General features: G+C 43.9%; 2 protein-coding genes and 1 long non-coding RNA gene across 5 annotated transcripts; all 3 read left to right on the forward strand.

The window, feature by feature from the left end:
• Positions 1–852: 852 nt before the first annotated feature.
• Positions 853–2,109, forward strand: LOC115555981 (histone H2A, sperm-like). Of its 3 annotated transcripts, none has more exons than XM_030373059.1 (2): positions 853–1,405; positions 1,515–2,097. In XM_030373059.1, exon 2 carries the CDS (start codon positions 1,528–1,530, stop codon positions 2,080–2,082), a length of 555 nt encoding a protein of 184 aa, XP_030228919.1. In that variant the 5' UTR covers positions 853–1,405; positions 1,515–1,527; the 3' UTR covers positions 2,083–2,097. The 3 variants fall into 3 exon arrangements, with proteins under 3 accessions (XP_030228919.1, XP_030228921.1, XP_030228920.1); XM_030373061.1 differs by having other exon boundaries at positions 1,285–1,413; positions 1,515–2,109; XM_030373060.1 differs by having other exon boundaries at positions 1,287–1,409; positions 1,515–2,106.
• A 222-nt stretch (positions 2,110–2,331) lies between these two features.
• Positions 2,332–3,399, forward strand: LOC115556036 (uncharacterized). The gene is made up of 3 exons (XR_003978930.1): positions 2,332–2,562; positions 2,860–2,902; positions 3,171–3,399. It is a non-coding gene; the product is annotated as an uncharacterized LOC115556036 (long non-coding RNA).
• A 3,131-nt stretch (positions 3,400–6,530) lies between these two features.
• On the forward strand, positions 6,531–10,146 carry srek1ip1 (SREK1-interacting protein 1). The gene is made up of 5 exons (XM_030373151.1): positions 6,531–6,677; positions 7,316–7,363; positions 7,451–7,609; positions 8,922–8,985; positions 9,097–10,146. The coding sequence occupies exons 1-5, from the start codon at positions 6,551–6,553 to the stop codon at positions 9,323–9,325; spliced, it is 627 nt and encodes a 208-aa protein (XP_030229011.1). The 5' UTR covers positions 6,531–6,550; the 3' UTR covers positions 9,326–10,146.
• The last annotated feature ends 6,356 nt before the right edge of the window (positions 10,147–16,502 follow it).

Below are 16,502 nucleotides of genomic sequence, written 5' to 3' on the forward strand. Positions count from 1 at the left end.
TAGCGCACTCAGAAGAACATGAACTGAATAAATGCCAGGTATATAGCATATCGGAGACGGGCACACAATCAGTGCATTTGCAAATGAGAGCCTGCAGTATGACCGATCTTGTGACATTATTTAACCATCCATCTACAGCTAATACGATCAGACAGATACATCATTGATCACATATAAGCCCACAACAAGCCCAACATCACCACGGCAGGTGCGCTCTCTCTCGCACATTCACACAATCACTCCAACTTCTCCAACTCCAAGGCAAAGCTGTTTCACTAAGACCACAAACAACCACAACTAACCAGCCTGCATATCCACAACAATGCACAACAATCAGTTCTATACATTGCGTCTATCTTCTGTTTGGCGCACATGGCTAATTTGCATACTTGCACAGGACTGTCGGCTCCGCTTGTCAAAAAAATAGAACGTATTTGTGAATAAATGCTTTGAATTCTGAATACTGGACTTGGTGAGCTTGGTGAGTTGGCTATGGGACGTGCACTTTTACCGCGCCATTCTAGGGCCGAATTGTGGCCTTCTTGGCTTTCCATAGGTTTCCTCCATATGCATAAAGCAAAGTGTCTCTCCCACGGAGGTTGCCGTAGTTCTGACTTTAAAGTCAGAATTCTGACTTTAATCTCAGAATTCTGAGAATAAAGTCAGAATTCTGACTTTAATCTCAGAATTCTGACGTTATTCTCAGAATTCTGAGATTAAAGTCAGAAGTCTGACTTTTTTCTCAGAATTCTGAGAATAAAGTCAGAACTTAATTTTTTTTTACATGTGTGGCCCTAATCCTCTTCCGTAGGAACGCTATAAATGCTCCGAGACCGGGAAATTACGTCAAAAGTACAACTCGGAAGACTGCCGTCCGAGGATTCAGGAACACACCATTGAAGTGGTTCTGAAAAAAATAGTTTGGACAATTTTGTAAACAAATTGTTAGACCATGTGTGTATTTTGGGAAGTCAAACATATTTTTTTTTTAGATATATATTCTTTCTAACTAAAACAGACTGGTTTATAGTAGGCTAGTTATACATAATCATACTTAATCTTTCTTGTTTGTCCTTCTTGGATCAAAAAAGTTCATCCTATCGTATTGATCCGTTTTCTTATTTTAACACTTTAACACAAACATAATTATGGTTAATCTAGAAGGAGCAGTATGGAGCGCTGGAGACTATTTGGAAGGGCAGAGAGGGCGGGGGCGAGGCCGACCCTTGCTCTGTGAAGACACACAACAGGTGTCAATTAACCAATTAAGAAGTTATTGAAAAGCAGACCATCTTCCCCAGTTTAACATCCCTGGCTTTGCAACCAACTGGTAATACAAGCTGCCGTCACCTGTCTGCAGGAGCCTGGGTTATATTTTATTCGAATAGGTTTCCAACTCCGTTTTGTAAGTAGGTAATTTATGGTTTTAAACCTATGCTTCCATTTAATCTTACCCACTTTGATTTAATTTTCAGATTTGAAGGAATATCAAAATCTTGTTCTATGCCCCTCAGGAAGTCTCCGAAGATGTCTGGCCGTGGAAAGAAGGCGCCAACCAAGACTACGGGCGCCGTCTCAAGGTCTGCCAGAGCGGGGCTCAGCTTTCCCGTGGGCCGTATCCATAGGCTGCTGCGGAAGGGCAACTACGCCCAGCGGGTGGGCGCGGGGTCCTCGGTTTACCTGGCCGCTGTCCTAGAGTACCTGTGCGCTGAAATCCTGGAGCTCGCGGGGAACGCCTGTCGCGACAACAAGAGAACGCGCATCGCCCCGCGACACATACTGTTGGCTGTCCGCAACGACGAGGAGCTCAACATGCTCCTAGCCCAAGTGGTGATCTCGGAGGGCGGCGTCCTGCCAAACATCCAGGATGCCCTGATGCCCAAGAAGACCAAGGGCTCCTCCAAGGACGACAGCGTGGCTAAAGACGTTCAGTCCCAAGAGTTTGAATTGTTACTATTCGAGTTTTTAAATGTATCAACTGATTTAAATAAAGCTATTTTCTTACTCACATTTGCGATTTGGCACTTATGGGAACAACAAAGTTGGCTCACTTCACTACACAAACTTTACGTATCTAGGTAGGCTAATGGGTTTCCTGATGGGGAGCAGCCCAATTCCACGTAATGGTTCAAATTTAGTTTCCACAAGACCTTTTGCTGCACACAAATTCACAAGCCATTTTCAACCCGAAGAGCATTGGGTTTTATTCGTAGATATTGATGGCACTAGTCCAGCCTGTAGTACCCCAGGCTACATATTTAGAGGCCTCGCTCAACGCAAGAAACTCCATGTCCAATCAGCCTGCTGCAGCCAAGCAGGTCACGGGCATGGCCTTGACATGCCGGAAGTGTTCCTCAGCATGCCGGGTTGTTGCTAAGCTAACTCGTTAGCACCGCTCAGATCTGTGTGAAGTTCGGTCCGCCTTCTGTTGAGATCAAAATTGTTGAACAGTATTTACATAAAGACCAGCTATACGTTGACCTGATATTGGGTTAATCCAACATGAAAGTATCTTTAAAATCGCTTAGAAACGGTGAGCTGTCAAAGAGATAGAGAGCAAAGGTGAGACAATTTGTAGGTCATCTCTTGTATTCAGTCAATATTTTTAATGTATTATCTTTAGAGTATAGATATTTCACACATGATTTGTCGCTGCTGATATGTAGTAAATGTATGTACGATACAAGCGCTTATTTAAACAATTTAAGAGTAACATAGTAGATTGTTGTAGGAGACTTGTGAGTAGTTCCGGTTCCAATGCCCACTGTGCCGTGTATCTGTTTTTCCTGGCTGTAATGAACACTGTATGGGTTATTTAGCGTCAATACAGCCGTCCTAACTGTTCTCATACTGTTCCAGCAATCCTTCAACCTGAAGTTCCCTTCATCATATTCTCAATGAGGTAAGACTAACGTTGACATCTGGTCAACACTTATCTACACTATCCTATCACTTATCTTATTAAGTCAAATTTTAGCCAAAGCGTTTATCCAAACGACTGAAGCTGAGATTGAGTGTTCAATCAAAATTGTGCAACTGCCCTTGGAATCTAAACAAGTTCCTAGCATTATATAGAGCTGAAATAACACACGTCAGGACTTAAAGATAGAGTTAGAACTGAGCCTCTATGAAAGAGCTTGGGTAATCAGTCATGGTATGTTTGTTTTCAGATCCAGGGGGTCTCAGATCTTGTGGTGGAGTCATCATGGTACCTGCTGTCAGTACCGCCTCTCTCTCCTGTGGAGACCCCAACAACCCCTCCTAGCCTACAGCACCATCAGCCCCCCCAGCCTCCCCAACCCTACCCCTACCCCTCCACCTCCAGACAAGGGTGCGGGGGAGTTGGTGAAGGAGCGCTCCCTGGTTGCTCTCAAGGTACAGCTGAAGGCTCGCTCCACCCCCCTGCCTCTACCTGTGTGTGTGTGTGTGTGTGTGTGTGTGTGTGTGTGTGTGTGTGTGTGTGTGTGTGTGTGTGTGTGTGTGTGTGTGTGTGTGTGTGTGTGTGTGTGTGCATGACAAGGGGTCGGTAAACTACTGGTGGGCGCGCTACGAGGAGTTTGTAGGACTCAATGAGGTGCGAGAGGCCCAGGCCCGGGTCACCGAGGTAAGCACACATACACACAGGACCCAAGGAGGTACATGCACACACAAACTAGAACTGCACACTCAATTGCACATTATTGGAAATGGACCTTCTGCTTCTGCGATCAGGCGGAGACCAAAGCGTCAAAGACGCTTTGGTCGCTCACAAAGTTTCGCTGCGAATTTTTTTGTTCGCTTTGGTCGCTCAAGTCGCTCATGACGTACAATTCAATTATGCAGACGCATTTAAAGGAGCCGTATGCGTTTAGTAGGCCCTACAGACAGCCATATCAAATAGTGAACACTCCCATACACCTTGGCCATATTGCCGAGACGGTTTTGCTTGTTCGATAAAGTGCTTCGACGGACAGTGATTCCCCCCAATATAAAAAAAATCCTAAAATGTAGGCTAATTACAACCGAGAACAAAAAATACGTGCACAGGACTGGTTGGCTCCGCAAGGCAAATAATGGAAGTTGATCCATTATTAAGAAAACGGATCAATACGATAGGATGAACTTTTTTGATCCAAGAAGGACAATATCTATCCATCTATCTATCTATCTATCTATCTATCTATCTATCAACGCGTGTCTAGTTTTAATGTGATGTATTGTGTGTATGTCCAGTCAGACTTGTTCTGTGTGGTCTTGTAGGCTACTGTCCTGTGTGGGACGAACCACCTAAATGGATTCCCGATGATTTGTGTCGTTTGGTATTAATAAAGACTTGACTATCTATCTATCTAGACTATTTAATTAAAAATGATTCACCTCAGGCTCCGTGAATAGTGGGGAATAGAGGGATAAAAGACAAGAGATATATCCCTTGTCATTTTCCCTCGTCTTGTCGATTAGTTTGTTTATGTGACGATTTCAAAAACTTTTTTGGTTTTGTTTAAAGCATGCTACACGCGATTGGTTGGTTAGATTGGTGGCATGTAGAGCAAATTATAATGATTCCCGCTTGAATACGAACGTTCTAGATGTAGCCTATAAATACTCCCGCTTATCATCACTTGATATCCAAACCACTATGGCGTTTCGATCTCTGAACTGAAAAAGGGTGGGTTCGTACAACACCGGGTGCCCAGTTACAGCCGCGATTAATACTTCAGCCGACATTTTGTTCAGTGAGTGAATAAAGGTAGGTAGGAACCAAAGTGCCTGCCGATGTTCCCTGGGATCCACGCAAGCGAAGAGCGTCTACATTCCGATTGGCTGTCAGTGTTTGGTCGCTGAAGCGAATAATAGTCATTTGCATAAAGTTAAAAAGTTTTCAACTTCTTTTTGACGCTCTGGTCGCTCAACTTTGGCCGCTGGTAGCGTTGGTCGCTTTGGTCGCTCTTGCCCATAGAAAGTGAATGACTTCCGGCGATTTGGTCGCTCAATTCGCTTCTGGTGTGGACGGACAGTTACAGATACCCGTAGTTCTGACTTTAAAGTCAGAATTCTGACTTTTTTCTCAGAATTCTGAGATTAATGTCAGAATTCTGACTTTAATCTCAGAATTCTGAGAATAAAGTCAGAATTCTGACTTTAATCTCAGAATTCTGACTTTAATCTCAGAATTCTGAGAATAAAGTCAGAATTCTGACTTTAATCTCAGAATTCTGACGTTATTCTCAGAATTCTGAGATTAAAGTCAGAAGTCTGACTTTTTTCTCAGAATTCTGAGAATAAAGTCAGAACTTAATTTTTTTTTACATGTGTGGCCCTAATCCTCTTCCGTAGTTTTCTGAGATGACAAGGCCACTGAGATTTTTTAATATCCGAGATCCCATTGAGAATATATTTAATGTTTTTCTTCCAACAAAGCAATTTATCAGTGCTATTGCTCCAAATAACTCTGGTCAAATAACAACTTTTGTAAGTTCTGTTTTGTCAAAACAAAGAACATGACAAGAAATTACCAACTAACAAGGAACAAAGAAGGTGAACTTGTCTAAATGGGTAGAGTCGTCGGGGAATGAGTTGCAGTTGGAAAGATGGACAAGGACACGGGTGAGAGAAATGAGGTGATGGCATGCTGGAAATGTAAGGTGAGGGGGGAAATCTAGCGACATCTGGTGGATAAGAGGAGAACGGACACTAAACAAAACAAGGACAAAGACCGATCATGACAAACAGCTTTGATTTCTCCGTAGGTTGGTAGGGAGGCGCCACTTGTTTTTTCAATTTGGCAGACTGGCGATCCATGTTGGTCATGACATGAGCTATACCATGGTCCAATCATTTTTCAATATTTGGAAAAAGCTTTCAACAGGATTGAGGCCAAACCGCTCCGCAGACATAAACAGAATGTGAGCTCATGAGATGGGGATGGTTTCACATGGCTGGCAAAACACAAGAATGCCTCGATTTGTCATTCTTGTGACCGGACTTGTGTCGTTGTACATGAGAGCTTGGAGGGAGATCCCATGGGAAGACCCCATCAATTTGGTCAGGCCAATCAGCTGGCGCTTAAGATGTGACCAGTAAAAGCAACACATTGGTCCAGACTCGTAAAAATGAATAAAGTTGTTTGCAAATTTAAAAAAGGGAATATAAAATTAAACAAAATAATAATTTATATAACAATAACTCTATAGCTTTAACTTGTATATCTATACCTATATGCACAATGCCTCTCATATAATAAACCTAGGTAAAAACAATTAGGTTTGATGAGTGGGATTTGAGCAGAGGAGGAAAAACATGATCTTTCTTTACTTTGTTTACATTTGCTATAGCAAGTGGAAACACAGATAATAACACATATCATGATTTTCCTCCTATTGGTGGACAAGGTGGATTGCAGTCCGTCTGTGGTGCCTGGGGATTTATTTTTCTATCAGGAATTTCCTCATCAAAGTTTATTTTTTAAAACAATATTGTGTTATTTTTTGTTCTAATTCATTTGATAACAAAATATTTATAATTTTTTGGAGAGAATTATAACTGATATACTGAAGTAGGAACTTTCGAAATGGAGTTCCTATGTCTTTGTTTCCAGCCGGACCCATTATCTACAGGAACAACGTGGAAGTTTAGTTGTTTCGCGCTGAACTTGTTTTCCTACCGTATTCTTACTACGCCTAGAATGGATATTCCTGGCAAGTATTTTTTATTTGTGAACATAATCTAATATGTATCTTACTTACGCGGTGTGTGTTATCTACCTCCGGGTCCCGTCGCTAGTTCAGGGTGACTACTAACTAAGGGTACGGTTAGTACTAGTTGCTAGCTAACCAGGGATAACTAAGATATCTACTGTATCAATACAATCGGCAGTAATGCAGATTAGTGAAGGTGTTTTTCCCTGATCAATATTCAAATGTTCCTCATAAGTCAACGTTACGTCCCCAGTTCGACTGCATTGTTGAAGATTATTAGTATATCACAATTTACTAATGCCAACTAAGCAACTCAAGAGTACAAGAAGAGTTGGGTATCAAATAAACCTCCTCATCCGTGGCGAATTAATGTATGATTATTATGTTTTAAATGTTTTTCCTCCACATGATGTGTGTGCCATATGTTAAGATATAGTATGTATAGTAAGCTTCCTTAGAAACAAGTAACGTTAGTGTTTTGTTCTAACATGCGCAGTTTGCCCACGTGAAAAATAGGATTTTTTATTTATGTTCAAGTAATGGACCATAGCAGTCACATCCTGGCACTATGATGATGTGTGGAATTCACAAAAGCGATTATTGTCCAAACAACGAACATCTGTACCTAACCTTTTCAGGTCCAAATAAGGATAACATCCGTGCAGGATGCAAGAAATGTGGCTATCGTAAGTACCAATCTAATAACCTATAAATAAACGGTTCTCTCATCTATTTGGTCCCCTAGTTCAATGTGGACTGTTGTGTTTTTCCAGCGGGTCACCTGACATTCGAGTGCAGGAACTTTGTGCGCGTGGATCCCCAGAAGGACATCGTACTGGACGTGAGCAGCACCAGCAGCGAGGAGAGCGACGAGGAGGATCTTCCAGAAGCCCCTCGGGACGACAAGCAGAGTCGCAGTGGACGCTCTAAAGGTCAGCAGACAGAGACGGAGATAGAGCGGCGAAGTCACGCCCCTTCCGGTAGAGCCCATGGGACCTATGAGATCGAAAAATATGAATGGGTTTCAATGGAGAGAAAGTAATTATCTTCTGGTCCCAGTCTTTAAATGCCCCGGATTACACATATGTGTGTGGATTTAAATGATCATTTTTCATGTCAAGAGTTTCACCGTTTATTGTGCAATTGTTCAGTTAAAGGCTGTAGAGAAAACACAATGAGAAAGACTACATGTCTCGTATGGGATGTCACGCTCCCTGCGACTGGCGTGGACAAGACCGACAATTTTCCCATCGGCATCACTGAAACTCTCCACAGGCCCCGACTTATAAGGGTTTTCACCTCTTTCGATGCTTTTTTCCTCCCCATGGAAATAAAGAGGTGAGAGGAGCAGAGAGATCGCCATGTCTGTAACGGAGTTCCAAGTGTGGGTGGTGGCGTATATCATTCACGTCGAGAGCAGCGAAGAGCTGTAGTTCACAAAGCGGCCTCACACAAAACCTAACATTATCAAACTTCTTCGTGAAATTTTTCAGATTTCTTTGCATGAAAAATTATCATTTAAATCCACAAACAACATATGTGTAGTGCAGGGCATATAAAGACTGGGACCAGAAAATAATCACTTTCTCTCCATTGAAACCCATTCATACATTTCGATCTCATAGATCCCATGGGCTCTACTGGAAAGGGCGTGTCTTCCCCACTCTATAGATCAGAGTTGACACACTGTTGACCCGACGACCCTGGTGCACATCTGAACATTGTTGTTGCTCTAACTTGCATCCGCGCCCCCGGCTCAGACATCATTTTAACCATTGGATTTTTGTTAAACTCTTCACATTGCAATGTTAAGAGATGTGATCCAGTCTATTTCAGATAATATGGTTTGATCGTTCAAACTCCCTCCCTCTCCTGAGCATTGATTGGTCTTATCCTTTTTACATCTTTGGATCAGGCTTTCAACAGGCTTGATGCCAGAGTGATCTCATGAGAGTAACAGGCTGGGACAAGCCTGATCGGGATGCTTTCACAAAGCTAATCAACATCTGCCAGTATCATGAATGCACCAGTGTATGTACGTTAGGCCACACTCGTTGAGCTCTTGGATACAAATGCACAATTAAATATCTTTACTAGCGCAACTGCCAACTTATACATTAGCGATCTCCTGCAGTCCAATATGCATATCGGGCGAATACAAGTCGGGTCCTTTTCCCAAATTGGGAAATAACCCTATTTTTCTATTTTAAGGGCTGTTTTCTCTTTTATCCATATGTTCTGTAGGTTCCCGTGACGATGACCGTAAACACAAGACGAAGAAAAGCCGGGATAGAAAATCAAGGAAAAGGTAAGCGGCTCCTGGTGTCGCATCAACTAGTGTATCAAAATGACAAGTTTGAGTCATTTCCAAGCACCGATCTCTTAATTGTATTTCGCTCCCGATCTTTCTGCTCCACAGGTCTGGCTCTTCGTCCAGTGACGAGGATGAGGACGAGGTGAAAAAGAAGAAGCGGTCTACCTCGTCGAGCGATGAGGAGAAGGTGAAGAAGGACAAGAAGAAGAAGAGCCATAAGAAGAAGAGCAAGAAGCACAAGCGGGAGCACGAGAAAACGCACAAGAAGAAGCAGAAGAAGAAGAAGCAGCAGTCCTCCTCAGACAGCTCCAGTGGCTCCTCAGACACCGACTGAAACGGTGGGACTTTGAGGAACTCCTGGACTCGAGGTCATGATCCACTCGCTGCACTCTTCTGCAACAACATCATGTGAGGAAAAGTTATGAATACCATCAGATTTTCCCCACTGAGGATATTTCCTTTGGGATGTGCAGATTTCTGTGTTATTTTCTAAACTGGAGTGTATTCGAGGTTACCATGTATTGAATACGTCATTCCAAAGTTTTTTATCAGTGTTTTTAGTTACGTACATTCATCAGGGGAAAAAAAACATTTGACATGATTGTTGGCCAATATGTTAACAGTCACTCTATTGTGGTGCTGAACAAGAACTTCAAACTTGCAGACCTAATCTTCTTGGTTCCTTCTCTTGTAGCTCCTGTGTTTTTCCATCTTGGTCTTCATGTAATACAATTGGACCAATTTTCTTTGTGTGCTGACGACAATATTTTGCATTGTCTAACACACTGTCTGGTCTTGGTTGCGAGTTGAAATTCTAGCTGATATTCGCACCTTAGGAGACCTCAGAAGCTAGATGACATTATGTTTTAAACAAAATTTAGACTAAATTACATTCAGTTTTTTATGTGCAAAGATCGCAACTGTTTTGAAGGGATGTATTTTTGTGTAGTTACAGGAAACAAAACTAGCCTGTAAAATCTCTTTGGAAACTACATTTAATTATGTTGTTTGGTCCTTCCCTGATTGTGATGAGCCAATTTCGGTGTCCATTTTATAAATTCTTCTGGAATGTCATTCATAAGTGTCCCTATTATTTCTTTATTTTTTCGTGTGAATCTGGAGCCAAACTTTGGGTAATAAAATATTTTTTCATTGTATCATTTAATTTCTATTTCATGATATCCATAGTATAAACACTAGCCACAATGTACAGTTTAAAAATGAGCAAGCCTCCGGCGTAGAGGAACCCGACTGCAATGCGATCAAAGGAGCTCTGGGCCCCTCTAGTGGTCGGCGGTGGTTATGCAGTAAATCATACATTTAATTGTGTAGGCAGCCGCAGAGATCAGCGATTTTGCTGAGAGATAGCTGTATTGTGGACATTCAGGATCAAACCTTGAACTTTTAATGGGGTCGAAACACCTTAGACCATTAGTTTTTTTCTATTCCTTTCGTTTTGTACAAATGTTATCACATGTAACATATCACACATATATCCACCTGTAATTGTATGTGTTTCTATTCACTGCTGGATGGAAGCAGACCTTTAAAGTCTGGACTGCTCATGAACCCGGGCCGGGCAGGTGGCTACAGGTTGGCTAACAGGCCGCTCCAGGGAGCGGACATTTATTTGCAACAGAGAGGTTTGAACTGACAATCACAGAATCTAGTCAGGTAGTTACAAGTTCATTACAAAACTTTATAAGCTGTTATTTGTGTCTTGCCAGACAAGAAGATAAGTTTGAGGTAATGTGCTTTCTGGATTCTCTTTGTGCTTTGTGTTCAGAGCGGGCAGGTGTTTATAAAGGGGCCCATTAACTTCTCGTTGCCTCTAGGTGTGGTGATACAAATCCGCAGACATCTTGACAGCTTCACGCACGACTGCTGATGCGCGCACTCGGGATGACAAGGCTTCCCGCTCTTCTTATTTCTAAATGTCCGGAGGGTGCGTTTATTATATGTTTCAATACACAACTTCCAAGCTTCCGATGGCGGTGTTTTCCCAGACAGTGTACAGTGAATGGAACGGGCTGGAATCTACATGGGCAAGGCAAGGTGGGGGAGATTATGTTCAAAACAACAGACAAGACTTTCTGCAAGTGGCGGCTGGTGAATTTTATTTTAGGGGGGGCTAAACGTTTGTAAACCAAACCCCCTGTAGGGGGGTCTGGGGAGATCCATCCCCCGAAGATTTTTTTGTGATTTTCACAAAATAATAAAGACAAAAGAGAACATTTCCTTACAAAGACGAATGGAGCCGGGGAATTAAGTTTTAACTTAATTTATTTGCCTTGTAAAATTAAGCAAGATTAAACCTGCAGATACATCAATAATAATTGGGAATTATACACAATATGATTCTAAAATGGGTGAGTTACGGCCAATATGTGCAGCCTTTTATGTGTGGTTGTTCAAGACACACTGAAGGCATGATGCCCCCATAGGTTTGCAGAGAACTACATACAATATACACACTGAAGGCATGATGCCACCATAGGTTTGCAGAGAACTATACACAATATACACACTGACTGAAGGCATGATGCCACCATAGGTTTGCAGAGAACTATATACAATAATATTGCACTGAAAGCATGATGCCACCATAGGTTTGCAGAGAACTATGAAGGCATGATGCCACCATAGGTTTGCAGAGAACTATATACAATATACACACTGACTGAAGGCATGATGCCACCATAGGTTTGCAGAGAACTATATACAATATACACTTGAAAGGGGTGGGGTGGTGGTGTGGGGTTGTGAGGGCCGCTGTAACCCAGTGTCCATCCTCACGGGAAGGGGGGGTGGGACAGAGAGAGAGGCAGAGAGAGACAAAGAGACAGAGAGAGAGAGAGAGAGAGAGAGAGAGAGAGAGACTACATTAGACGTGTTCGCACTGTAATGACTGCCAACTGCACTGTTTTTATCACAAACATGAAGCAAGCGTCATGTCCCGAATAAATTCAACATCAGGCCTCGAATCACAACAAATAGAATGCAGGGAGACAGCAGGCAATGGAGAAACGAAATGATTTTCCAAAATCACATTCGAGGTACAGTCCAGAGATACAGCACCAAGTTACAGCAATTATTAATGCTCTATAAACAATTAGATAAGTAGGCTACAAACAAAAGTTTCTCTCACAGACACACACAAACAAAACGTGTTCGCACTGTAACGACTGCCAACTGCACTGTTCTTATCACAAACATTATGAAGCAAGCATCATGTCCCGAATAAAATCAATATCAGGGCAGCTTGGGCCTACCTTATTTGAAGAGAAGCTCACATCGACGGCCTTTCTGAGTCGCACGCAAGGGAAACAGAAGAGAGCGCTCCTAGCTAAGCTAACCGTTAGCCATTATTTCCTTTCGAACCTAGAGGTGCAAAATGAACGACTTTGCCGCATGTCCTTTTGTTTTATCTGAACATCGTTTGGCCGATGTGCCCCCATCGTTTGGCTGATGTGCCCCCATTTCTTTTTTTCTTTTTTTTTCTACTAAAGACATCAACGAAAACGGATGAGTATAGTCCACTACTTGAACACTTCGTTAGGTAAATTAGTTAGGTAAATCAGTTTTTTTTTTTCACTTTTTTTCTCCCGCCTCCAACAGGTACCGTCACCAGTAGAGTCACTGTCACTGTTGTTCTGGGCTATATATTAATTTAGCCCAAATGGTATCTCAAGGGAGTATGTCATAACACCTGTCAATCACGATTGGACGACACCGATTGGATGCTGATTTTGGGAAGTGTGGGCTTAGAAAAGTGTGGGTTTAGAAAAATCAGCCCACACAACATATGTATCTCCTGCGTTTATGTGATTATTTGGTGCTGTTGCTTCTCTGTTGCACCAAAATCAACCAATTATAAGTTTTAGTAATTATTATATTTTAATATTTTCATTAATTTAATAATGTTCTCATTTTTATTGTAAAAGATACTAGCCCATTGATACCAGCCGTCCCTATGTGTTTTTGATCACCTGTGTATCCAACGTGTTTTTTAAATGTAAAAACTAACCAAATTAGGAATAGGCACCAAAGTATATGCCATGTATTTCATGCAATCAGCAATCTCCGATACACTGAAACGATGTACAGTGCATCGCAATGTATCCGGCCTCGTACTCCCAAAGTGAAAAACAAAACAAAACATGAAAGCAGAAAGATTCAATAATTGTCCAGATGGGAAGAGAAGGCATGGCTACAGACAGATATTAAAGCAGTGCAGGAGGCCTCCAAGAGCAAAGAAACCAATGAGCAAACCATATGTTCTTCTGCATAAGACAAATAATCTGGTCTGTTCTCAACAGCTCATTGGGTTTTATCGAGCCCGCCGGGCTTCATAGGTAGGCACTAGGCAGATAGAAAATGAGCCTCCATCGAGCCATAGAAATGAAAACGAGCCGGTCAAAGTTATCTAGTCGAGAGTTTTGTTGCCGAGGAGAATAAACTCCCCCACCGCCCTCCCCCTGCTCCCATCCTCTCTCCCTCTCTCCCTGTCTCTCTTTGCAGCCATTACCGGAGCAGGAGCCGTGACTTTTTATCCCCCGAAGAAGAAGGGGAACGTTTCCAAAGAACGCGGTAAAAACAAAATGGATCATTGAAATAAAACCATAGAGCTAAACGATCTCTATTAAAACATTAGGGGGCCATTCCATTATCGTTTTTCTTTTCTTTCATAACTTCAATTTCTGTAAGTGATAACACATTGCCATTTCGACTTTATTTCTTCATTTCGCTTGTGTTTCGTTTGTTTTTCTCAAAGTATTCCAGTTCCTTATAATAAAGTCCTCTCAGAACTTCCACAGCGCAACTAAAAGGGAGCGTCGCCCACTGCGCTCGACCGATGAGCACGATGATGCTCCGACTCCTCTCTTCGAACACAAACGGTTCCCTAACCTTCAAATTGTCCGCCCCACGGTAGCATAATATCTTTCCCCCGAAAAACAAACTGAGAATCCCTTACACTGCATTTCAATGGAAGCAGCCCAAGCGGAGAGATGGCGCCGCTGTTGCGCCGCTGTTGCGCCCGTTAACCACTGTTGAAATATTATTTCAAAGACACACACTGCCGCTGCTGCTGCAACGCATGGGACTGCGTTGCACCCGGGGGCCAAAGGGCGGGTGCAGGTCAGCGTCTCCACGATCAGCGTTGCCAGATTGGGCCAGATTCCCCCCCAATCTACAACCCTGGCTGGAGCGCACTGCAACGCTGCAACCCTAACTATAGCGGTTGGCAGATTGACTGGGAAATCTGTCCCAATCTGGCAACGCTGTCAACCAACACTAAAGATTTAGGACTTTGGACTTTGACCTCTGGGACACACAAGACTGCGGTGGGCCCCGTGACCCCTTTGGAGAAACACAAGCCGAAATAAATACTACGGCTGTACGGGGAGCGGGTTCCCCATTCCCCTTTCTCCCTCCAAGAACCTGGGGTGAAGAAACAGACATTCGAGGTGAATGTCTGTTCACACCAGGCCGTGAGAAAGAGAGAGAGAGAGAGAGAGAGAGAGAGAGAGAGAGAGAGAGAGAGAGAGAGAGAGAGAGAGAGAGAGAGAGAGAGAGAGAGAGAGGGAGAGGGAGAGGGAGAGGGAGAGGGAGAGAGAGAGAGAGAGAGAGAGAGAGAGAGAGAGAGAGAGAGAGAGAAAAGGAGAGAGTGAGGTTAATAGAGAGAAATAGAGGGAGAGGGCTAGAGAGGTAAATGGAGAGGGAGAGTCAAAGAGAGAGAGAGAGAGAGAGAGAGAGAGAGAGAGAGAGAGAGAGAGAGAGAGAGAGAGAGAGAGAGAGAGAGAGAGAGAGAGAGAGAGAGAGAGAGAGAGAGAGAGAGAGAGAGAGAGAGAGAGAGAGAAAAGGAGAGAGTGAGGTTAATAGAGAGAAATAGAGGGAGAGGGCTAGAGAGGTAAATGGAGAGGGAGAGTCAAAGAGAGAGAGAGAGAGAGAGAGAGAGAGAGAGAGAGAGAGAGAGAGAGAGAGAGAGAGAGAGAGAGAGAGAGAGAGAGAGAGAGAGAGAGAGAGAGAGAGAGAGAGAGAGAGAGAGAGAGAGAGAGAGAGAGCTAGAGAGGTAAATAGAGAGAGAGAGAGAGAGAGAGAGAGAGAGAGAGAGAGAGAGAGAGAGAGAGAGAGAGAGAGAGAGAGAGAGAGAGAGAGAGAGAGAGAGAGAGAGAGATCTGTTATTACCGGCCCCCGGGTTCTCCGGGCTCCCAGTCGGAGCAGCACTTGTATATATAAACCTTGAGGTCGGTGAGGAATCCCTGCGCCGACTGGGTGGCTCTGACCAGGGAATTAGCGCGGGGTCGCGCCGGAGCGCGATGGAGGTAGCCGCCGCGCCGCAAGCTAACCTGCGCAGGTCCGAGGGGCTTCCCGCGGAGAGGGGAGGGGGGGGGGGGGGGGGGGAGCGGGTGTTGGGTTGGGCGGTGGTCGGCTGTGAGGACAAGTTTCCTGGCCCTGGGATGTGGGTCAGCCGGAGCAGGAGAGCCTTGATCTCATGAGTGTAGGATTCCCGGTTCCTCGGACGTGACGGCTGGCGTCTCTCTCGGCACGGCGGTGTGGTGTTGTTCTAACTCTGTCGATCCTTCGGCCCGATCAGTGGCCTCGGGGTCGGGGAGTATTTTGATAAGACGGGATTTGCATTTCGTTTTTTCGGTGGGAGGGGAGGGGAGTCAATTTAAAAAACAGGAAAGAGAAAGGGAAAAGGTTGGATGTGTAATAGTGAGGGGCCAGGCAAGGTTGCCAAACCTTCCAGTTAAAGGCGAATCATGGCGAAAGACAGTCGATGCAATACGTTGCGTCTGTGTTGGAGGAGTGAGAGTGATCACGTATCACAGGGTTAACAAGTCACACATCCATGAGACATCTTGGGTTTTCATAATCCTGAATTAAGGTTTCATACCAACCCTGCCACCACAAACTGTGGCAAGGACCCCGTTTCCAACTCATAACTTCTCATTCATGCAGATATGGAGAACTAGAAGTAAGGATACTTTGAAGACTCCTATACACTATGAATGTCTTGTACGGTGTCTGAATGGTCACAATTGCGATCTCCTGACCAAAACCAAGAATGATGTGAATGAATCAATTGCTCTTGCATTTGTATTGCTTTTATCTTGGCATCATGGTCTTTCGACATTGAAATCCACACATATCTGTAGACCTGTAGATATGAGACGCTAGACAGTGACCTGCCCTGCCAGCTGCATTGTCCTTGCTCCCATACCTCATGGTCCTTCCCGAGGCTGGTCCCCCAGCAGTCCAGGAGAGGGCAGAGTGGCACTGGTCTAGAACGCTGTGGACCAATGCACTGGGAGTATGTATAAGAGTGAGAGGGGGGGGGGGGAGAGAGTGAGGGAGAGAGAGAGAGAGGGGGGGGAGAGAGGGGAGAGAGAGAGAGAGAGAGAGAGAGAGAGAGAGAGAGAGAGGGGGGGGGAGAGAGAGAGAGAGAGAGACAGACAAACAGTGTGTGTGTGTGTGTGTGTGTGTGTGTGTGTGTGTGTGTGTGT

The sequence above is a fragment of the Gadus morhua genome, chromosome 12, assembly GCF_902167405.1.
Source record: "Gadus morhua chromosome 12, gadMor3.0, whole genome shotgun sequence".
NCBI lineage: Eukaryota > Metazoa > Chordata > Actinopteri > Gadiformes > Gadidae > Gadus > Gadus morhua.